The sequence below is a fragment of the Erpetoichthys calabaricus genome, chromosome 10, assembly GCF_900747795.2.
Source record: "Erpetoichthys calabaricus chromosome 10, fErpCal1.3, whole genome shotgun sequence".
In the NCBI taxonomy this organism is placed as follows: Eukaryota; Metazoa; Chordata; class Cladistia; order Polypteriformes; family Polypteridae; genus Erpetoichthys; species Erpetoichthys calabaricus.
This window is the reverse complement of record NC_041403.2, coordinates 56667334-56692443: the sequence shown is the minus strand read 5'-3', so window position 1 is coordinate 56692443 and position 25110 is coordinate 56667334. Positions and strand designations below refer to the sequence as shown.

Sequence of the window (25110 nt, the reverse complement as noted above, 5' to 3'; positions counted from 1 at the left end):
TGCCAGATACAAAAGTTTCTAAAGTCTTTCTTTTTCCATCTCACACAGGAATTCTAAAAAAGTGTTGTTTGTACAATGATTACATCACATATAAGTGATGGGTGTTTGTGTACCTAGCCATGCTGAATATACTGAGCAAATTACTGTGGTGCTAATTGATATTTTTGCTGTCTTTCACACTCTGTGTCAGATTTGTTTTTTTAGCACTGTTTTACTCTGTATCTAATTCTTCACCGAAGACGAAGCAACCTCTGATTCTACCTCTTCCTTTGAGATCCACTTATATAAGGTGTTTTATCGTCACAGGTTGAATTTTCATGTCACAAACACCATCATCAGCTGAAATACCACAACAAATTCTTGCACATAATCTGCACTCTAGTGCATATATGTAGTTATTTTATACAATAAACCAAGTAGTACATACAAAAAAATTTTTAAAAAAATAAGTGTCAAAAAATCAACAGTATTTCGATAATAGTTTTGCTTTCTGTATGATAAGTATGGGCTAACACCAATGATATCACTATAGTCTTCCTGAACATTTCCATCAAAGATGGTTATCCTGGTCGCTTTAGGGTTAACCACTGGGCCTGCTCCTAGAGGGGCTCAGGCTATACCCCCACACCAGACCAAAAACATTTTAAAAAGCTTTTTGTTTGTGTTTTTTTCTTCTCTCACAGAAACCAAAATCTACAACAATACTAATATAAAAAGTTATTTATCTTCTATTCTAGTAATCAGTTACATTTCAGTTACATCAGTTACTTCTTGACTGACATTAGTCTGTAATCCCCATGTCCTTTGTAACTCCCCTATCAGACAAAGAACAATAAAATAGTTTTGCTCACCCAGTTAATATGGAGCATTTCCACTTTTTACTTTTTTCAATATCAGTCACATAAGAAGTTTGGAGTTGGGGGGCAGTAGCAAATGTTTTTACCTGGCAGAAAAGTTCTGTGCATGTGACCCTTGGTTGCCATGGTATATGATCTTGGCATGAGACACTTGGCACAGAGGGATGCCTCAAGACTGCTGCTATACAGTAAATGCAGAAGAGTGTTCATTGCCTTCTAAAGTCAAAATAGCAGAGCCTTTGTTGTATTTTTTTTTACATTCCTTACATTTTTATTGCCAAATGTGTGTAAGAAATCAATCAGTGTCTTCTGAGTGGGAATAATTGTTTCTTTTAGCTTAAACAATACTGCAAGAGAGATAATATTTTGTAGATAATACAATCCAGTTAAAAATCCCAGTGGCTTGTTTTCAGGCTGTCACACTAAAGTTCACTATCACCAGCTACTATATCCAGTCCCAAGAGTAGCCATGTTACAGACAATGTTAATTTTCCCTCACTCACGTGCTGTTTTTATTCCTGAGTAGCATAATGGTCAACAGTTCCCATATTTTCTATCTATCTGTTGTGACCACCAGGGGGTGATGCAGCACCCTGAACCCCAGACCCCAACCACACAGACACAAGTCCCAGTTCAAACTTCAAGGTTTATTACAACCACGTACCTTACAAAGATGTGTCAATAGGGTGAACAAGCACAAGTATTCTCTACCCTCTTTCCTTCCTCCACTTCTCCCAGGCGACCTTTGTCCTCTTTCACCTGACTCCAACTTGCCTGGGTAAGCTCCTTTTATATACAACCCAGGAGTACTTCTGGTGTTAGGACACAGTCCTTCGGGTGAACTGCTGGGTCAAGAATCTCTGCAACATCCCCTGCTGTCCTCCATAGAACCCAGCATGGCTCCACCATGGGACTACAGCTCCCAACATGCATTGTGTATTTCCATGTGGGACTCCCAGCTCACGGATGCTGCCATCTAACATAACAAGAGTGAAAAGTCTGGGCAGATTAACTCTCCCTGTTCTACCATTCATTGTATTGGCCAGGTAATGAACTTGGACCTGTTCCAACAGGAACATCCATGTATCCAATTGTCTGCCTAATGCAGTGAACATCCAACCTTTCCCAGCAGGGATGCCAGCCCATGTGTACTGTACATTACATTATCTATCTATCTATCTATCTATCTATCTATCTATCTATCTATCTATCTATCTATCTATCTATCTGTCTGTCTGTCTGTCTGTCTGTCTGTCTGTCTGTCTGTCTGTCTGTCTGTCTGTCTGTCTGTCTGTCTGTCTGTGCTTCTTTTTTCAGTATAGAATGAGCTTCTATCTGACTTTTTCATAACAGTATGTAGGGTGTGGATTGAACATACAGTGGGCAGTGCAGTACCGTACAGTGATAAAGTTAATGTACACAGCACATATAACACAAGCAAACCAAACTTATTACATATTGGGTAAAAATAGGTTCCTTTGTGTCTCGTGTGGTTTGCGGTGGCAAATGGTGCTCTGTTGTGATATTCAGAATCTGGGAGGCAATCCAATGTAAATTTTGTCTGCATCCCAGCCCATACTCAATAAAATCAGTCTTTTTAGTAGGTAACTGTTCTGAATTCACTCAAGGGTGCTAACCAGCAAGCTCACTTAAGCCCCCTTCATCTATTGAGGCTCACTAGTGAGCCTCTGCCTCTTTTTCATTATGCTTGGAGACATTTGTAGCTCCCAGCGGCCCTTTATGGGTCTTTAGTTCCACATAACTTTAGCTTGATGTGTGATCATTTTGCAAGTAAAACCAGAAGTATGAAATTATTTATTTGCTTGTTTAAAGTCCTGGTAGCTCTTTGAGGATTTTTATTTCCCTCAGTATGTAGTCAAATACTAAAAAGACACTACAGATATGAAGTAGTCTGCTATTTTGCACTTTAAACTTTATTGTTGGTCTCATTCACCTTTTTCCTTAAAAGGTCAAGATCATCTGATTTCTTTGTGTAGTCTGAGTCGAGTTCCTTTGTGATCCAAGTAAAGTTTAACACCTCCTACTGTAGGCTAAGCAGCTGCACTTCTGCCAGACTATGCTGCTAAAGAGAGAACACGTAATTTTTTTTGTTCTTTTCTTTACAGATACGGCACTTTTTTCAAATCCCTTTCTCTCTCTGACTGTTAATCAGTCTCCATTTGTACTGATCCTGGCCTTTAAAATCTCTACAGATTTCTGTAATCAGTTAATCAGCCACCAAAGGGAGTTAATTTACAGCAAAAGACATACTACAAATGGCAAAACAATTAGTAAGCAGTGACATAAATTACAAATGACAAAGTAGGAAAAAGCAAAGCGTAAAGTATGTGGTATACAACATAATTATACAAACCAGAATCTCCAGGAAAACTATGCTATGACACTGAACGATGAATTCATGTGATTCACCTGCCCCCTGTTTAATCAAACCTAAGCACTAGTTACAATTTATAAATTCATTATCCTATAGTTTAAAATAAAGCTCACTTTCAAAATAACAACAGTATCAGTTGTTGTTTTCCGCTGTTTTTTCTGTATGTGATCACTGTATTCTGTCCTTGTTCATCCATCCATCCATCCATTATCCAACCCGCTGAATCTGAACACAGGGTCACGGGGGTCTGCTGGAGCCAATCCCAGCCAACACAGGGCACAAGGCAGGAACCAATCCCGGGCAGGGTGCCAACCCACCGCAGGACACACACAAACACACCCACACACCAAGCACACACTAGGGCCAATTTAGAATCGCCAATCCACCTAACCTGCATGTCTTTGGACTGTGGGAGGAAACCGGAGCGCCCGGAGGAAACCCACGCAGACACGGGGAGAACATGCAAACTCCACGCAGGGAGGACCCGGGAAGCGAACCCAGGTCCCCAGGTATCCCAACTGCGAGGCCATGCCGCCCGTCCTTGTTCATGAGAAACAAAAATATTTGATCTTAAGATGGGAGGTATGTGTGCATGTATAGGTAGATAAGCCTGTCTTCCTGAATTGCTTGATCTGATCTTTGCATTAGTTACACAGTCTTCTGACATATTGCTGTGTTAGTATCCATTATTTGTTAATAAGGTCAAGACTGGCTCAGAATAGCAGAAAGGATTCTTCCATTTCTATTACTTATTTGTTTATTTTTTTGTGTATCTTTGTATTAATTAATTAATTAATTAACTAATTAATTAATTAATTAATTAATGTGTGTATGTATGCATATTTCATATTTATTGTTTTTATTTTTATTATAATATCGTTTCCTTTAACATATTTTTAAGAACCTTGAGCTACATATTTTTTATTGAAATATGTTATACTAGAGAAAGAGCCCGTTTCGACAACGTAAGATGAAACGGGCACGAGTGGAATAGTAGATAGATAGATAGATAGATAGATAGATAGATAGATAGATAGATAGATAGATAGATAGATAGATAGATAGATAGATACTTAATAAGTATAAGCACCACAAACCTGATATAGGTGTATTGAATGAATGCGTAATTAGGCCTCGAGCTGTAGTCGAAATCGCCTTTCAGGCCTCTAGAGCTTTAATCAAAGTCACCTTTCTCTTTGAATTTTTACGGCCGTAAAATCCGCCGCCTGCCACGATGTTGGGGTTGGATGTCAGTCGAAGTCGCCTTTCTCTTTGAATTTTCGAGGCCGTAAATCCGCCGCCTGCCGCGATGTCGGTCTCGTAAGGTTTTTCAGGCAGCTGCGCAGAAGGCGACTGCGCATTCGGCTTCGGACAGATGTGAGTGAGTGAGTGAGTTAGTGAGTAGGCTGGGGAATTATAGAGGGTGTCCCAAAATTCACGCAAGAAGTAATTTTGATAGAGAACACAGGTTTTTTAAATTTTTAATTGATTCATAAAGTATACAGTATAGGGTTATGTATGGAATAGCATATTGAGTAAATGGCCTCCACGGCTTTGCTGGCACATACGCACTCTTTTGTCGATACGCTGTAGAGAGCTTCTGGAAATGTTCAATTCTTGACCACGGTGCCGAATTGATGTTCCTGGACTCTTATCAACACTCTCACGAACTGCTTCGATGTTTTGTGTTGAACGACTTGTTGAAGGATGGCCAGAGTGTCTAAGATCACTAATTGATCCAGTCTCCCTGAATTTTTTAATTAATCTCTTCACAGTTGATGAAGTTAAATCAATATTCCGACCATATTTTGTACGAAAATTGCGAACTGTAGATGGCGAACCTTTATTATTTTTAAAATATTGCTCAACAATGAAAACTCGTTGTTCTTTTGTGTAGCGTTCCATTTTTAATAACCCTGAACTGTGATCTGTCACGCTGTCTTTTTTTTTTCGTTGGCAACACTTTACCGCACAAATGGTGCCAAATGCAAATCTTGTGTGAATTTTGGGACACCCTTTATATAAGATATACTCATTGAGCAAATTATTAGGTCCACTATACTAATACTGGGCAGGGCCTCCATTTTCTCTCAAAGCAGCCACAATTTTGGATTCCATAAAATGTTGGAAACATTCCTTTGAGATTCTGGTCTATGTTGACATAATAGCATTGTGCGTTTTTTGTAGATTTGTCAAGCTGCCCATTGATGCTGTGAATCTCCCGTTCGACCACATCCCAAAGGTGTTCTATTGGATTAGACTGGGAAGGGCACTGAAAAGCATTGAACTCATTGCCAGTGTGAGACAATGTTTGCTTTGTGATATGGTGCATTATCATGCTGGATATACACATTATTGTGGTCATGAAGGGATGCACGTGGTGAATAACAATACCCAATTAGGCTGTGGCATTCAGACTCAAAAGTGTGTCAAGTAAACATTCCCCACACCATTATACGCATCACCCTGGACTGTTGACACAAGACAGGTGGTGTGCAAGGATTCATGCTGTTGGCATTAAAATCTGACTCTACCATCTGTGTGCCTCAGCAGAAACTGAGATTCATCAGAGCAGGCTATGTTTGTCAAGTTCAGTTTTGGTGACCTTCTGCATTCTCAGCTTTGAGTTCTTGGCTCAACGGAGTGAACCTTGATGTAGTCTTCTGCTGTTGTAACCTCGCGGTTCAATGTGTTGTACATTCTGAGATGCTTTTCTGCTCACCACAGTTGTACAGAGTGGTAATCTGAGTTAATGTAGCCTTTCTGTCAGTCTGGTCATTCTCCTCTGACCTCTCTCATCATAAACATGTTTCTGTCTGCTGGTTTACCATTAACTGGATTTCTTTTTGTTTTTCACACCTTTCTGAGTAAACCATAGAGACAGTTGTGTATGAAAATCCAAGGAAATTAACACTGAAATACTTAAACCAACCCATCTGGCACCAACAATCATGACACAAGTTTTCCCCATTGCAGTGTTTGATGTGAACATTAAAATTGTCACCCCTGATCTGTATCTGCTTGATTGTATGTATTGCGCTGCTGCTGCCACCTGATTGGATCATTAGATAATTGCATGGATAGGCAGGTGGATAGGTATTCCTACTATTTGCCCAGTCAGTGTCAAAACATTATTATACTGCCTGATACAGTCTATACAGTAGTGTGTAACAGTCTTAGTAATCTTGTTTTTCATCTTCTGCATTAATGTGTCAGTGGAAGAGAACTACCTTCATATTTCTAAATATTCGTTTTTCAAAAAAGAAAGTCACATAGTAGGTAAAATACCACTTTTTGGATTAAAATTTGATTACTGTATGGATTTCTAGCCAGTGCTTGATTAAACACAGATATGAAACAGATGCTAGTGATCAATGACATTATGAGTTAATTGAACCAAACTGATTAACTGAAACAGAAATGGGTGTAGAAGAAATCAAACTGAGAGAAGGACAAGCAAACTAGAGAGAGTGAGGGTTTGGCAGTTGTTAACAGTTTAACTTTCAAATCATCTTTTCTCACAACAATGGCAAGACTGAACACCAGCAACAAGAGACAATGTGGTTAGGCTGCAACAGCAAGGTCTCTCCCAAGCTGAAATTTCATGGCAGACAAAAGTTTTAAGATGTGGTGTCTGAGTTTTTATGAAGAAACACAAGGAACCTGGCAAGGTTGAAGACCAGAAAAAAAAAAAACTCCAGCACTGCTATCAGCTCTAAACTAACAGAAACTACTGGAACAATCTAGGTGACAATCTTGAAATATATGATGAATGATATGGACGAATGTTTTGGACTGAGTGGCCTGTTTTTGTCACAGTTGTTCTAATGTTCTAACAAGGACTGGGATGCTGAACAAGAGAATTAAATTTTGGCTCATAATAGGAGGCAGTTTGTCTATAGAAATGCTGAAGAGGTGCTGATGCACGGTGGAGGTTTCCTGCAGGTTTAGGGCTACATTTCTGCAAATGAAGTTTAGATGATCAGAATTAATGGAATACTCAATGTTGAGAAGTAAAAGCAGATTTCTATCAAGGAGGCTTCTGATCAGCCCCAGAGACATTTTGCAGCAGGACAATGTCACCAAACACATAGCCAAGGTCATAAAGAGTTAACTCAGAATAAAAGAAAAACATGGGGTTCTGCAACAGATGGTATAGCCTCCACTGAGCTCTGATCTCAAAATTATTGAAACTCCCTGGGATTACTTGGAGAGAAAGAAGCAGGCAAGATGGGCAATGTCTGCAGAAGAACTGGGGCAAGTTCTCCAAGATGGCTGAAACAAACTACCAGCTAATTTCCTTATAAAACATAACATTCACGCATGCCTGTTATTCTTTCTTCTTTACTACTATTAAATGTCCAGAAGTATTGTTTTTATATTCCTAAGTGTGTGGGTGGAGTGCATGGAGGTGTTATGCTGGCAAACTGTTTAGCACCTCACATCCCTAGAGTTCTGGGTTTAAAATCCCAGGCATGGTGACGGTGCAGCCAGAATGTTCAGATTCCCTCGTCTGTATGAGTTTAATCTGAGTAATCGGGGTTCCTCTCACAAACCCAAGAGGTGCACATTATGTGAATTTATAACTTTAAACTGGTCCCATATAAGACACTAAGCCCCGTGCTAGACTGGCACTACTGTATGTCTAGGTAGATTTCCATTTTTGTAGCAAATACTGTTTATATTGGTTTGAAAAACCAAGAACACAAAATAAATTAGGCTATAATCAACAAATTTTATTTGAATTGAAATGTTTCTTTTACAGCTATAATCATATAATCCTTCTAAATTTTTTTTTTTTTTACACAGACCGTTGTCAAGGATCTCAGCAAGCTTCATTTGTGAAGATGACACAGAAACCATAAAGGACAAGCTAAATGTCATACAGATTGATGATGTTGTGGCTCATATGAAGTAAGTTGTAAACTATGTTCTCTCTTTCAGACACTGTCTGACCTTATGTTACCACAAGTTTATTTTGAGAAGATGGAGATCACAGTCCAAAAAAAGCATTTTATTCTGCAGATTTCCATTTAACAAAGTGAGACTGCTTTTCAGGAATTACCCCAAATTACCTGTCTTGAAATCTGGACTTTTCCTAATTTCCATTAGATATTTATATTAGTGTATGTATTTTAAAAGTATCAGTTCTGTTTCAGACCCTTGGTAACTCCCCACTTCCATCTGTTAAAATTCTGACTGCTGATTATTTTTCTTGTGCGGCTTCCTGAATCGTGATTTTTCCACCTCGCTTCCTCAGTATGTTGGGTAATTAACTAAAGCTTCATTCAGACTTTGTTAGGAAACTTGCCACAGGAACTCCATTTTTTATTTCTGTTTTTTCAGTTAACATGCCATAGTTCAGTTTATGTACTGTGTCCCAGCTGTAGATCCTTACCATATGGAAGTAATTGCAAGGAGTGATCAGTAGAGAAGGGCATGGTGAGCTATTACATTCTCCACTCAAAAGGCTGTACAAAGTGTTGGCATATGTTTTAAGAGCAAAGTTTGCACTGTTGCAGTGCCAGAGACAGATAGTGTTACAGTTGCAATACATTTCTATGTTATATTAAAGGTGCAACAGTTAATTGGCCTTAGGATCCTTAAATTTCTACACCAAAAGAAAATTAACAGTACAAGCAGTACTAGATTTTCTTTTTAATATTCACGTCTATGCATTCAAGTAATACAAATATTTGCATTTCTGAAGGCATTTACATATGTATATAAACCTTGAAGATAAAATAGAAGGGATTTTCAGTACACAATTAATTCTAGTGATGATTATTTGCATGACTTGCCTTTCCTTTTTGAAGTTGGATTATTATCTGCAGTTGGTCTGCAAGCTGAAATTGGCACAGTGGTGCAATGATTAGAACTCTTGTCTCATATCTCCACAATCCTGGGTTTAAATCCAATGTCGTTGTCTATGCCAAGTTTGCATGTTATCCTCATGTTTGAGTGAGATCTGCTGTAGCTACGCTGGTTTTTCCACTCACATCTCAAGTGTGCACGTTAATGTGAAAAGTAATGTTAAATTGGCCCAGTGTGAAAGAGTTTGCCCTGTCATTGGTTGGTTTCTACAGTCTGCCTATTACTGCTGTAGCAAACGTTGACCTCCTCAACACTAAAATTGGGTTAAGTGGGTTTAGTGAACATTCACTTTCATTCATTCATTCATTCATCTCATATGCTTCCCACACTTATTTCTCATGAAAGTCTCCCATCACCACTTTTCATTGAACATCTATTAGGAGATTGTTCTTAAATAATGATGCATGTATTGCTTAAAGCTAAAACATGTATTATTTAAATGTATGTTGTATGATTGTTGTCTGTAGACTATGAATAACATGGAGAACTATATCATTCCACTTGGCAGTGGCTGCTGTTGCTACAGCTTTAATATCATCTTTACATTTTTACAATCTTACTAACTATATTAGAGTCAGTATTATTAATATAAATTTGCAACAGTAAGTGTCACAGAATCCTGAGGGACTCCACTAATGGCCTCAACCCATGTGGAGATCCGCTTCTTATCTATACCCTTGGCCTCCAGCTGAATAGACAACTTCACCTCAATCAATGTAACTTTCTTAAGGTTAACTCATCCTTATGTTAAATTAGATAGATAAATAGATACTTTATTAATTAAAACATTATTTGGAAATTCTGGTCCATCTTAATGACTCTTTATGCCATTTTTCTGCATTTATTGGTTAAGTACACTACAACATGCATGATGACTTTAAATCCTTTCACTCTAGGCCTCCAACATGGGTTGTTACATTGTAGAGTAAGAATGCGTACTGGTGTTGGGGTATGGTTAACCTTAGTGAGTCTGACTGAACCCAAGTTGATAATGCAAAAAGCCACACTAGGAAGTGCTGTATACCATGGCTTCTGAACCATCCAGGCACCCCCTGGCCCTAACAACCACCAGGGTGACTACCTCCTTATGTTCCAGGGGAGGTACTGCACCTTTCCCAGTCCTTCCATCCTCCAGATGTCCCGACTGGGCATGAGCCCCAGCTGTCCGCCACACTTTCTTACTACTTGGAGTGGTGGCTCAGTGGTCAGTTTTGTAGCCTCACAGCTCCAGATCCATAGGTTCAAATGCCAGCCTGGGCACTGGGTCTGTGTGAGTTTTTTCTCCACAATATAAACCATTCACCTTCAATTAAATGGTGGGTCTAAATAGACCCCATGTGCGTGAATGTAGATATGTGCATAAAAATGCCCAGTAATGAACAGACAATCGGTCCAGGGCTGCTGTCCACTTTGTGCCCAAAGCCTGTACCCAAACCAACTCTCGATGATGCTGAACTGGATAAGATAATTAGGAAATGGATGATGAATGGGCAGTTAACAGTGAAGCAATACTAATATAAGTAGGTAACAGATTTTTTTTTAATTATACATTTCTTTACCTAATATATTGCCTTTTTCATGAGAATATTTTCAGTACAACTTAAATTGGCTTTATATAGGTCAGTGTACCTGTATGCATAATTGTCCCTTCTCACGGTGCTACATCCAAAGTATATTTTCATTTATTTACTTATTTGGCCAATGCCTCTATCCAAAGCGACTTAACAACATTTGAGATACAATTGGTTACATTTCTTTTCTCAATTGCCAATGAAGTGACTTGCTCAGGATCACACAGTGTCAGTGGTGGAATCTGAACCCACAGCCTCAGGGTTTGAAGTCTAAAGCCTTAACTACTGCGCCACACTGCCTGCTCCATAGGCTCCGACATTAATCAGACATTAATCAGATGGTAACGTAACCTGGTGAGGTTTGTACCCTGGCTGGAATTGAGCCCAAAGGTGGGTTTGGCTGGACTTAATGATTACACTTAGGTGCTTTTTTGGCCTTCGGATTGTTAAAAGCTGCTCTATTTCATGATGTGTAAACTCCAAGGAGCAACATCTGGAACATTTGATCTTCACAGCCTAAGCACGGAATGCAAACTGCAGAAGAAATGGCCAACTCCGAAGGGAATATGCTGGAAAGGATGGAAAACAGTTCTTTCTTTTCATGAGAGAAAAAAAACCCTTATTGTAAGGAAATGGAAAGCAGGCTGAAAATCACTTGTAGCTAAATTCTACAAGGAATGTTTTGTTAATTTTGATTATTGCAGGATAAATATCTGACTTAGAGGTCAAACAAGAATAAAAAATGGCTTAAGAATTATATTATTGTCTAGATCTGAGCTTAATGTTGTTTTTCTTGTTTGAAACAAAACTCATTTATTCATTCAGCAAATTTTTGAGGGGCATACAGTAAAGCTGTTGTAACCCTCCTTTTAAACTCAGTGCTTAATAAATATGCAAGCTGCATTATAGAGAAAGCAGCGTCTCCAAACAAAGTCATGATAGAAGAACAAAAATCAAAAGCCTTCTGACTCTCTTGTGACCGGTGTGTCTTTCATTTAGCCTAGTATACCAGTGCACACCTCTTTTATACATTCCAGTTAATGTCAATCTCACAAAAGTAATTAGTTTATTTTTGTTCTCCAAACAGTATACAGTTTGAAGTATAATTACATAAAAATGTACAAGATTTCACCCCCACTGCCACCCACCCCCAGTAATTGCAGTAATTGTAGCAAATAATGAAAACATTAACTCGGACTTGTACTATGAATTTGAGTATGCACTCTTAAGTGTTTTTTTTTTTTTTGTGAAGAACACTTTTTAACGATAAAGTTAAATGAATTGAACGAACCTTTATTTTCTTTTTCAATTACAGGTCGGTATTACAAGAAGAATGCCACTCTTTGAAAAAGGACATCAGTATCTTACAGGTAAAGGAGATGGGAAGCATTTGTGCTGTAGTCAGATGAAATATCATTTCAGCACAGCATCTCACACACAGTGTCTTTGACTACCTACAGTAATTGTTTTTTCATTTTGCTCTAATATGTGGTCAGTAGTGTTCCATTTCACATTCTCATTTACTGTGGTGTATTCACATTATATGCAAATTGAACTAACCTCTGTCCCACTGACCTTTCTTCTGGTTTCAGCTGATAAGTTCACATCTGAGAGTCTTTGTCGTCGATTCTCCAGATCATGTTCTTTGTAGTGTGCTTGGCATACTGAGCTCACATCAGGAAAGCCTTGTACAATACAATTTCACTCCCATTACAAACACAGAATCTGCATTACACAATTGGTCAGTTATTTTGGACCTTTCACTTACTTAATATGGCTTGTATCCATGTACGGTATCAGACAACAAACAGAAATATACTTTCTAGTGGTGGTGAGACACAGAAAGCAGGGAGAGGAGTGAGAGGAGGATCTCAGCTGACGTCACCAGGTGGTGTTCGGATTGAAGCTCTTCAAGGTAGTCTCTGTGCAGCCAAGAATGGAAGGTCTTCTGTTGTTCTGTCTGCAGAGAGACTGCTTCTCAGGGCTTTTATAATTTAGACATCAGCTGTAATTTCTGTGAGCAGACAAGATACGAGAGTAGGCCAAGAGATTTACCTAAAGCCAGAAAATGGCTCAAAACAAGGAAATCAAAAAGAATATATGACTATTCCAAAACATGAGGCACAAATTGTGGTGAAAAAACTAGAGAAAAAGTCAAACTACCAGAGAAACAAAACAAGAAAGTAATTACATAGCAATTTGAGAGTGGGGTATTGAATCCACAGCTAGGATAAGGAAGTGTTTTTACGGATGTTCTTTTATCCTGTTGCATCATAATCAAAGGTCATAACCTCAGAGGACACACTTTTAACAGCCGGTGCATTAGTCCTAACAATGGGGAACCAAAATAGTAGCAACTATGAAACACAAAATAACCTACGAAAGGGTCCAAAAAATGTCAGGATCAAATCGAAAAGGAATAGTAAAAATTGAATATTACAATTATCCTCAGTGATCCCAAAAAAAACAAAAAAAAACAAAACAAACCAAACTGTAAAATTAACAGGATTTTCATACAACCCTATGAAAAAGCAGAAAAAGGAACCAGCTCTTAACAATCTCAGGTTTGTAGCTGGCCACAGCAGTTACAGCAGTTCAAAAAGTGCAACCTGGGGTGGATAATGGTGTGATACCACAAAAAACATTTGGCGTAGTCAGTAGGATTTCAACTTTGCGTGGGTATTATGTGTAGTGGTACTGCACAGAATGGTGGTGGCTGAGTAAAAGAGAGCGCTTACAGGCAGTCCCTGCATGGCCAAGAATGGAAGACCTTCTATTGTTCTCACTACTCCTGGTTCTGAGGACTTTTGTAATCCAGACATTACAGGCTCTCGGCTATCCACAGGCAGTTGCAGTTGCCACAGTGTAAAGTTTTCAACTTAGCATGGATTGTAGTGTGATCCTATGAATAAAACACTTGCCGTAATTGGCAGGATTTGTATTGTGGCCAGGAGGAATGTAGTGTAGTTGCAGTGCTGCGTAGAAAGTTGGGGGTTGAGTGAAACAGAGAGTGTTCAGCTGGCACCTCCAGGAAGCACTCTGCTTTGTAACATTTAGAGGTAGTCTCGATTCGGCCAAGAATGGAAGTTCTTCTATTGATTTGCTATAGTGAAACTGCTTCTGAGTGCTTTTGTAATCCAGACATTGGAGGATCACTGCTGGCAACAGTCAGATACCACATTGCAAAATATGTGACCTGGGATTGATTATGTTGTGATTCCATGATAATATGTACAGTAGTTTAATGCTTAATTAATGATTATTTTAAAAAGTAAAACTGTCTTGAGGCATTTACAAAACATGCATCTGCCCACTCCTTGGTTCCTTCTGATACAGCTCAGCCCATCTAGATAATATGTCATTAGGGATGAGTCCTTACAGGTGGCGCAGTGTTAGTGCTGCTGCTTTGCAGTAAGGAGACTGTGGAAGATTGTGGGTTCGCTTCCCGGTTCCTCCCTGTGTGGATAGCACTTTGAGTACTGAGAAAAGCGCTATATATCCATCCATCCATCCATTCTCTTCTGCTTATCCGAGGTCAGGTCGCAAGGGCAGCAGCTTGAGCAGAGATGCCCAGACTTCCTTCTCCCCGGCCACTTCTTCTAGCTCTTCCGGGAGAATCCCAAGGCGTTCCCAGGCCAGCCGAGAGACATAGTCCCTCCAGCGTGTCCTGGGTCTTCCCCGGGGCCTCCTCCCGGTTAGACGTGCCCGGAACACCTCACCAGGGAGGCGTCCAGGAGGCATCCTGATCAGATGCCCGAGTCACCTCATCTGACTCCTCTCGATGCGGAGGAGCAGTGGCTCTACTCTGAGCCCCTCCCGGATGACTGAGCTTCTCACCCTATCTTTAAGGGAAAGCCCAGACACCCTGCGGAGGAAACTCATTTCAGCCGCTTGTATTCGCGATCTCATTCTTTCGGTCACTACCCATAGCTCATGACCATAGGTGAGGGTAGGAACATAGATCGACTGGTAAATTGAGAGCTTCGCCTTGTGGCTCAGCTCCTTTTTCACCACGACAGACCGATGCAGCGCCCGCATTACTGCGGATGCCGCACCGATCCGCCTGTTGATCTCACGCTCCATTCTTCCCTCACTCATGAACAAGACCCCGAGATACTTGAACTCCTCCACTTGGGGCAGGATCTCGCTACCAACCCTGAGAGGGCACTCCACCCTTTTCCGAATGAGGACCATGGTCTCGGATTTGGAGGTGCTGATTCCCATCCCAGCCGCTTCACACTCGGCTGCAAACCGATCCAGAGAGAGCTGAAGATCAAGGCCTGATGAAGCAAACAGGACAACATCATCTGCAAAAAGCAGTGACCCAATCCTGAGTCCACCAAACCGGACCCCCTCAACGCCCTGGCTGTGCCTAGAAATTTTGTCCATAAAAGTTATGAACAGAATCGGTGACAAAGGGCAGCCCTGGCGGAGTCCAACTCTCACTGGAAACAGGTTCGTCTTACTGCCAGCAATGCGGACCAAGCTCTGGCACCGATCGTACAGGGACCGAACAGCCCTTATCAGGGGGTCCGGTACCCCATACTCTTGGAGTACCCCCCACAGGATTCCCCGAGGGACATGGTCAAATGCCTTTTCCAAGTCCACAAAACACATGTAGACTGGTTGGGCAAACTGCCATGCACCCTCCAGGACCCTGCTAAAGGTGTAGAGCTGGTCCACTGTTCCGCGACCAGGACGAAAACCACACTGTTCCTTCTGAATCCGAGGCTCGACTATCCGACGGACCCTCCTCTCAAGGACCCCTGAATAGACTTTTCCAGGGAGGCTGAGGAGTGTGATCCCTCTGTAGTTGGAACACACCCTCCGGTCCCCTTTCTTAAAGAGGGGGACCACCACCCCGGTCTGCTAATCCAGAGGCACTGTCCCTGATGTCCATGCGATGTTGCAGAGGCGTGTCAACCAAGACAGTCCTACAACATCCAGAGCCTTGAGGAACTCCAGGCGTATCTCATCCACCCCCGGGGCCCTGCCACCAAGGAGTTTTTTGACCACCTCTGTGACCTCAGTCCCAGAGATGGGGTAGTCCACCTCTGAGTCCCCAGGCTCAGCTTCCTCGTTGGAAGGCATGTTAGTGGGATTGAGGAGCTCTTCGAAGTACTCTCCCCACCGACCCACAACGTCCCGAGTCGAGGTTAGCTGTGCACCATCTCCACCATATACAGTGTTGACACTGCACTGCTTCCCCTTCCTGAGACGCCGGATGGTGGACCAGAATCTCCTCGAAGCCGTCCGAAAGTCATTCTCCATGGCCTCCCCAAACTCCTCCCACGCCCGAGTTTTTGCCTCAGCAACCACCAAAGCCACATTCCGCTTGGCGTGCTGGTACCTATCAGCTGCCTCCAGAGTCCCACAGGACATAAGGGTCCTGTAGGACTCCTTCTTCAGCTTGACAGCATCCCTCACCGCCGGTGTTCACCAACGGGTTCGGGGATTGCCGCCACGACAGGCACCGACCACCTTACGGCCACAGCTCCGGTTAGCTGCCTCAACAACAGAGGCACGGAACATGGCCCATTCAGACTCAATGTCCCCCACCTCCCTCGGGATGTGGTTGAAGTTCTGCCGGAGGTGGGAGTTGAATCTACTTCTGACAGGGGGCTCTGCCAGACGTTTCCAGCAGACCCTCACAACACGTTTGGGCCTACCAGGCCTGACCGGCATCCTCCCCCACCATCGAAGCCAACTCACCACCAGGTGGTGATCAGTTGACAGCTCCGCCCCTCTCTTCACCCGAGTGTCCAAGACATGTGGCCGCAAGTCCGACGACACGACCACAAAGTCAATCATTGAACTGAGGCCTAGGGTGTCCTGGTGCCAAGTGCACATATGAACACCCCTATGCTTGAACATGGTGTTCGTTATGGACAATCCGTGACGAGCACAGAAGTCCAATAACAAAACACAGCTCGGGTTCAGATCGGGGGGGCCATTCCTCCCAATCACGCCCTTCCAGGTCTCACTGTCATTGCCCACGTGAGCATTGAAGTCTCCCAGCAGAACGAGGGAGTCCCCAGAAGGTATGCAATATATGCGCTATATAAATGTAATGAATTATTATTATTATTAGATTGTATCCATTTTTGGTGTTCTACTGTTACGTCCTAAGGAAATTAATGAGTGCTACTCAAGATACACACTGCGGCCCATGATGAACTGGCTTTCTGTTCATGATTTGCTGCTGTCTTGTGCTCATTTCTAGCTTTTGTATATCTGTAACTGAAAAAGGTTTTTCTGAAAATACAGAAGCTGGAGGAATGTGCACTTGTCCAACACAACGTGCAATTTACTTCTAAAGAGTTGGTTTCCATGTCATAATATATAGAATATTTCCTATTTAATTCTTACAATTATTTTCATCTATTCAATTTTAGGTTTGTTTTTTTCCCCTAATAATACAGGTCTGCTTTTGTTTATATTTAGCACTTTTCTATCACAGTTATCAACAAAAGACATAAGTCAGTGTACTTATTGACTTAACTGGTTTTGATTTGCTGTGGTTTATGCTAAATGGTGTTTCGTTCCAAATCCTGATTGACAGAATATCTGTAAATTGAACTAATATTTGTTATCTTACCCATCCTGCTTGTTTTGGCTCATAGGTGATGGTAGCAGAGCATTAAATGAATCTTCAAATTTGAGGTTTGTGTTTAGATATTTAAAAAAACAGGCTTGTAAATTACACATTTCACCATGTGCACAATGCACTGAGACGTTTGTAAAATTCTACACATGGTATGAATGACCAGCTGATTTACAGCATGAACCAATGGTTTCTGAATAGAAGGTGCATTATGTCTCGTTTAAAATGTGACATCCTAGAGAAGCTGCAGAACTGGTGCGAATTTATATGCACAATTAATCTTCTGGAGTTCTCCTTTGGCAAACCACTCCAATGTCATCAAACTGTGCAAAAAAGAGTTAATTATCATCAGCAGCCACTGCGAAAATGTACAGCATGAAGCCTGTTATAATTTTCCTGTGATTTATAAATACATTTAGTCCTTAATGTGCTATAAAGTAAATAACATTCATTCCCCTTTTCCATCTCCAACCTGAGCCCCCAATGATTTGTAGTATGAATACTGCCCGCTGCACCACCAGATCACACTGTTTCAACATATCTATAGAAAAAAGCCGGATGAAAACTAAATTTGCACTTATTAATATTTTTCTGCTTCTGGATTGCACGTAGCACACTGTTTTCTGCTTGGCTATGCAATTGACCCCTGCAAAGGAGTGACTTACCATTTGCTTCTTGCCTTAAACCAAGTCCTGCTATGATAATAATAATGCTCCAATTAGATAAAAACTGCATTGAGTTACTCGTTACTTTAAACAGTATTTGGAGTCCACAGTGCATGTTACTTTTTTTTTAAAATTTTACTGATTTTATTGTCATTATTCCATACAAATAGTCAATTTTTACAAAAAATAGGATTGAAAACAAATCAACCCCCACCCCTGAGAAAGAGAGCATAGCCAACAGAGTAAAACTTAAAGCTAGTAGAAATAAATAAATTGATGAGTTTAATAGGCTGATAAAGATAAATGGAGAAGAAAAAGAAATGGGAAGAGAATCTACTTCCTCAGTGCTTTAAGAGCTTATTCTAAAATATTATTGATTAGATCCTGCCAGGTTTTGAAAAAGTTCTGCACAGATCCTCTAAGTGCGAATTGGATTTTTTCCAATTTCAAATAGTATGTAACATCAGTTACCCACTGACTTAAAAGAGGAGAGTTAGGATTCTTCCAGTTTAGCAAAATAAGTCTGTGTGCCAATAGTGTAGTAAAGGCAATCACAGTTTGTTTGTCCTTCTCCACTTTATTCCCATCTGGAAGAACACCAAACACAGCTGCTAATGGGTTAGGAGGGATTGTGACACCAAGGCTGTCTGAAAGGCATTTAAAAATTTTGGTCTAGAATGATGTTAATTTGGTGCAGGCCCAAAACATGTGACCCATAGAGGCTGGAACTTGATTGCAGCGTTCGCAAGTTGGATCTTGCCCTGGAAACATTTTGGACAATTTTAAGTGAGACAGATGTGCTCGATATATAATTTTGAGTTGCATAATTGTATGCCTTGCACATATGGAGCTCGAGTGAATTCTCTGCATTGCTCCCTTCCACTCCTTTTCTGATATGCTGAGTGAGAGATCCTTTTCCCATTGTCCTCTTGGATCTTTGAAAGAGAGGGACTGTAAAATGGTTTTATACAGTTAGGTCCATAAATATTTTGACAGAGACAACTTTTTTCTAATTTTGGTTCTGTACATTAACACAATGAATTTTAAATGGAACAACTCAGATGCAGTTGAAGTGTAGACTTTCAGCTTTAATTCAGTGGGGTGAACAAAACGATTACATAAAAATGTTAGGCAACTAAAGCATTTTTTAACACAATCCCTTCATTTCAGGGGCTCAAAAGTAATTGGACAATTGACTCAAAGGCTATTTCATGGGCAGGTGTGGGCAAGTCCATCGTTATGTCATTATCAATTAAGCAGATAAAAGGCCTGGAGTTGATTTGAGGTGTGGTGCTTGCATGTGGAAGATTTTGCTGTGAACAGACAACATGCGGTCAAAGGAGCTCTCCATGCAGGTTAACATTCGCCTTGGTTATCTTTCGCCTTGGTTTTGCCTTAAGCTGCGAAAACAGAAAAAACCCATCCGAGAAATTGCTACAATATTACGAGTGGCAAAATCTATAGTTTGGTACATCCTGAGAAAGAAAGCAAGCACTGGTGAACTCAGCAACGCAAAAAGACCTGGACGTCCACGGAAGACAACAGTGGTGGATGATCACAGAATCATTTCCATGGTGAAGAGAAACCCCTTCACAACAGCCAACCAAGTGAACAACACTCTCCAGGGGGTAGGCGTATCGATAACCAAGTCTACCATAAAGAGAAGACTGTATGAAAGTAAATACAGAGGGTGCACTGCAAGGTGCAAGCCACTCATAAGCCTCAAGAATAGAAAGGCTAGATTGGACTTTGCTAAAGAACATCTAAAAAAGCCAGCACAGTTCTGGAAAAACATTCTTTGGACAGATGAAATCAAGATCAACCTCTACCAGAATGATGGCAAGAAAAAAGTATGGAGAAGGCGTGGAACAGCTCATTATCCAAAGCATACCACATCATCTGTAAAACACGGTGGAGGCAGTGTGATGGCTTGGGCGTGCATGGCTGCCAATGGCACTGGGACACTAGTGTTTATTGATGATGTGATACAGGACAGCCGAATGAATTCTGAGGTGTTCAGAGACATACTGTCTGCTCAAATCCAGCTAAATGCAGTCAGATTGAATTTACGGCGTTTCATGATACAGATGGACAAACACCTAAAACATTCAGCCAAAGCAATCCAGGAGTTTATTAAAGCAAAGAAGTGGAAAATTCTTGAATGGCCAAGTCAGTCACCTGATCTTAACCCAATTGAGCATGCATTTCACTCGTTGAAGACTAAACTTCAGACAGAAAGGCCCACAAACAAACAGCAACTGAAAGCCGCTGCAGTAAAGGCCTGGCAGAGCATTAAAAAGGAGGAAACCCAGCATCTGGTGATGTCCATGAGTTCAAGACTTCAGGCTGTCATTGCCAGCAAAGGGTTTTCAACCAAGTATTAGAAATGAACATTTTATTTCCATTTATTTAATTTGTCCAATTACTTTTGAGCCCCTGAAATGAAGGGATTGTGTTAAAAAAATACTTTAGTTGCCTCACATTTTTATGCAATCGTTTTGTTCACCCCACTGAATTAAAGCTGAAAGTCTGCACTTCAACTGCATCTGAGTTGCTTAATTTAAAATTCATTGTGGTAATGTACAGAACCAAAATTAGAAAAAAGTTGTTTCTGTCCAAATATTTACGGACCCAACTGTATATTGCAGATGCTGTCTGAGTCCTCGAAACTGAGCAGTATTTTTTCTAGCGTAGAGGAAGGTGCGAGATGAGGAAAATCGTGTAGGTTCTGTTTAACAAAGTTTCTAATTTAAAGAAATGTGTTGCTGGAAAGTTAAATTTGGAATGTAATTATTCATAGGATGCAGAGATGTTGTCTATATAAAGATCTCTAAGCAATGTAATTTAAAAACTGCATATGTTTGCGAGGGTTGAAAAGTGCATGTTACTTTTAACGTGCTACCCCTTCTGCTCCCTGAATTGTGTTGCTGAGTTTAAACACTGTACGTTCGGTTCTTCAGTATAAATTTTGCAATTTCTGAAATCTTGAGACAGATAGTTTCAGCAAGGAGAAAGAATAATTTGAACGCCCAGGCGTTTACTTAAGAAAATTATCTTGTGGACACTTCTGCCTAAGGCTGATGAAAGACTGTCTTAGGCTAAGCAGGTGAACAGAGTGCAGTGGACAAGCACTGAATACAAAATCATTAACTGTAACCTGGTTAAGGGTTTACATGGCCACATAACTGGGCTCTTCACAGAGAAATCTACTTCTGTGTATCTGGATTCTCTAACCACAATAAGGGTTTACATGGCATTTTCAAAAACAGATTTCTGTGAAAAACCAAGTTGTTAAAGCACATATAAACACCCTGAGTAACAGCTGGAGCTCTGGCAGGGCACATGGTTCACAACGTAATGAACAGGCAGCCTTGGGGTTTATAGTACACTGCTTAGACTACTAAAATGGAGGGCAGGCTCAGTACTTCTTGTGCTGTGCCAAGTGCAGCATTTACGTTATGTTTTAATGCTTGTATAGTTTTAAGCACTGCCACCTTGGTGATGCTCGGCACAACAGCTCTCACTCAGATGGTAATTTACACACATTTACTTCCTCCTATAACCTTAATGTGTGGTACATGGCTATTGTTGCCATCACACAGTTGAAGAGGATTCATTAAAACAGTTACTATTAAACTGTTCTGCTTTTATTGTGGTGCAAGCCATTGTTTAATTCAATACATTTCATGGTAACATTAATCTGTATTTACCTTTGCATTAAGAAACATTATGCTGGAGATGATGGACGTTAAAGAGCAAATGAAATGCCAGGGTATCCTTTATAATCCCTGGCAGGCAAACACAAGCTCCAGTTTCTTTCATGGCAGGGGTAAACACCTCTGTTTTGATCAGTCCAGGGCTAGACTGCCATGGAATAACAGAGCCCGGCTTTTCAGATTGAAAGCATCTGGGAATGCAGCCCAGCATTTTGAAATTAAATGGTGCTCAGACGGTGTAAGAATACTTTGTAAACACTGACCCCTTTGAAAACCAAAGTCGGTTTAGTTTTGAAGTTATTTTTACTTACTGAATCCCATCCTATACCTGGGGGCTGACGCTGTATTGTTCAGTAGTTCATTTTCTGACAGGGAAACCGGATCCTATTGTAATTACTTGACACACCTTTGTAAATGTCAGGTAATCGCTCTACAGAGTGAAGATTACTTTCCAAGAGGTTTTTTTTAAAGACACACATTTAGACAGGGCAATTGACATTACTTTAAACAAGTACAATAGATGTTTTTTTAATTTGGAATTTTATCATTTTTTAAGTGTAACTTTTTGTATCACATTAAAGGATGTAGCTCCTCATCCTACAAAGGTGGGCAACACATTCATATTCTGTAGTCATTTTGTGCATCTAGACAGCAGGACTTGCGACTACTGATATTACAAACCATGAGCATGCCGAGTGGCAAGAACTCTTTATCCTGCAACCACACAATTTATGTTACTAATGAGTTCCCAGCCTTCATCAGCCACACATTATTACAGTGCTTCTTTTGAAAATAAAACAGAAGAAGCAAGTGAGGCTGGAAAGACCAAATGGACAATGTTCATGATTTGGTAAAGTTCAATATAATTATGGAGTCTGTACGTGTGTAGCTGTAAAAACACTGTTTTCAGCTCTTCCATATTTCTGGATTAGTTTAAGAGCAGGGTCTGTAGTGCATTAAATTCAGCAGTGCATTTATGACATGCAAACGCTGGTTTGGCACAACTGAATATAACGAAGAGCACGTTTATCAGAGTTCTTTATAGTATGTTTGATAATTGATCTTGTTTATCTTTAATGTGATGATGTGGTTAGTTACAGTGTGGCTTGAAAGATCTCTCTGGATTCCCAAAGCATATTCTGAAGTGTTCTGTTACACTATCGTATACAGTTGTTTATCAAAGTCTTGATATTCTCTGCAGATTCAGGCCCTGTCCACACTACTACAGTTTCATTTAAAAATTAGTCTCTTGTTTTCGCCTTTCATCTTCACTACTGTTGTGTTCCTAACCGCAAAAGCAGATACTTTTGAAAATGCTCTCCATAGTTATATACTTCTGGAAACAACAGCTTCAGCCATGTAATGTAGATGGGAGAAAATACCATTTTTCAAAAACACAAACTCTGATTGGTTCGTGCTTATTACATGGCCCTTCCCTGATTGGCTTCTGCTCATTACAATGTCTCATTACCCGACTGGTCACTTTTCACAGAAAAAAACCTTATTTCAACATAGCAGGCATAGAAGAGTTGATTTCCATTGCATCTGTTGTGTTGCTTACCTGTTTGCTTCTAAATTGCATTTTTTTTTACAGTTTGAATGCTGCATACATGCGCAAATGGCAAATCATTTACCGGTTTTACAATAAATTCCAAGGCCACTGGCATTATCTCGGATGTGCGTATATCGAGTGTAGATGAACATCTGTGTCATATGCATTTTTGTTTATTTCAGTGTAGACAGAGATGCAGAGATACTTTTGTAAATTATGTGAAAACACTCATGGAGGTATACAGATTTGGTTTTAAAATGAAAACTTGATACTGTGGGTGTAGCCTTTGAATTTTGAGATTATTAAAGGGTCTAATGAGAAGTATAAGCGCAGTTTTTTCATTTCGTTTTTTTCACCATAAGTGTCATGTTAATCAATTTTATGGTAAATAGCTACTTTCACGTGTTTTATTTCTCATGAATTTGTCATTGTCCTTCCTTCAGAACAGATGGTAACAAAATGTGGGATAACATTAATTGTTTAACTTCTTTTTGTTGTTATACTGAAATGCAGATGGTGTGTTTTATGGGACTGGGAGATTCTGAAGTGGGTTTGCTTGGGAATTTTAAGGCATTTATTTCACCTTTGGCCTAGTGCCTTTTGACCTCAATCGTAAGCCATTCTGTGGTACACTTTTTAATTTTTTTTGTTAAAATTAGTGTTTACATTTCCAAATTAATATAACAAAGTAAGTGTATGGGACAAATGCCAACATACCATAACTCTGAAAAAGCAATGAATACAAAACTTACCTTTGGACATTCAAAAACAACGTCTGTTACTATGTGAACAAGATTATAGTATAATCCAATGTAAACACTAATCCATACCATGAAAAATAAAAACAGCAAATAAAATAAAAAATTTCAAGATAAGCTGTGCAGCATTTTTGCCATTCCAGCAGAACTTTCTTCTGTTTGTTGCATTAGTAAAACAGCCATGTTTATCTACATAATTGCAATTACTGAACACATCAAAAAAATGTACCTTCACAGAATGGCTTGAGCATACAAGAACACAGTGTCTGATATAGAAAAGCAAAGAGCTGGCCTTGTGTTTCAGCAAATCAAAGGGGGAGTAGAGGGTGAGGTAAGGGTTATAGAAAGAACATACCGGAGCTTTTGAAGTGACACCTGAGACAAAACAGATGGTAGAACGTTAAGCCGGCATCTGCTGCAGCATATTGGGAGCATCTTCAGTTTTCCTGGGGTCTTGGCAGTATACAAGAATGAAATTGTTTTAGTTAGAGGATCAAACATAAGAATATGCTTAGAATATGTGCAGTATTAGAAAGGGGGGCACCTTCTTTTTATAAGGAGACTTTCATAATGAATTCCATCCCTAAGCTCATTGTATATGCATGTTCTTTAGGTGAAATGTTCACAACAGTTGCTCCGTAGTAAAGTCTCCATTTAGAAGACAAAAACACATTTACAGGTAAGCAGTGTGGCCATGTGGCTGAAAATTCGAACTGTTAACTGCACAACTGACTCACAAGGTGACCTCAAGCAAGAGACTTTACTCTGCAGTTTCACCTACTGTATAAAATATGGTGGCAGTTGTTCTGTGAACTTCTCTTTTGAAAGTCAGTTGTAAAAGATAAAGGTGTATTAAGAACCTTATGTGCTCAATGCCTCAACATTACTGCTTTTAATGGAAATGTTTTACGTCAAAAATATATTTGAATGTTTGAGTGCCACAGTGATTAGTGTTCCTGCCTCAGTGCTCCAGGGGATAGGCTGAAAATCCTAGACTGGTCACTGTTCCCATGTTCTCTTGTACTGTACTTGTATGTTGTTTTTCTCTGTGGTGTTTTAAATATCTTCTGACTTGCATGTTAGTTTGATTATTGATTCTAAACTGGCCCAGTGTGAGT

General features: G+C 40.2%; 1 protein-coding gene across 3 annotated transcripts in view; it reads left to right on the top strand.

Moving 5' to 3' along the window:
* ccdc24 (coiled-coil domain containing 24) overlaps positions 1 to 25110 on the top strand; it is a 112478-nt gene that overhangs the window by 65400 nt on the left and 21968 nt on the right. For all 3 annotated transcript variants that reach the window (XM_028811281.2, XM_028811280.2, XM_028811279.2), the window contains exons 5-6: positions 8062 to 8166; positions 12013 to 12067. In XM_028811281.2, coding sequence (XP_028667114.2) covers positions 8062 to 8166; positions 12013 to 12067 — 160 coding nt within the window. The remainder of the gene's footprint in view (positions 1 to 8061; positions 8167 to 12012; positions 12068 to 25110) is intronic.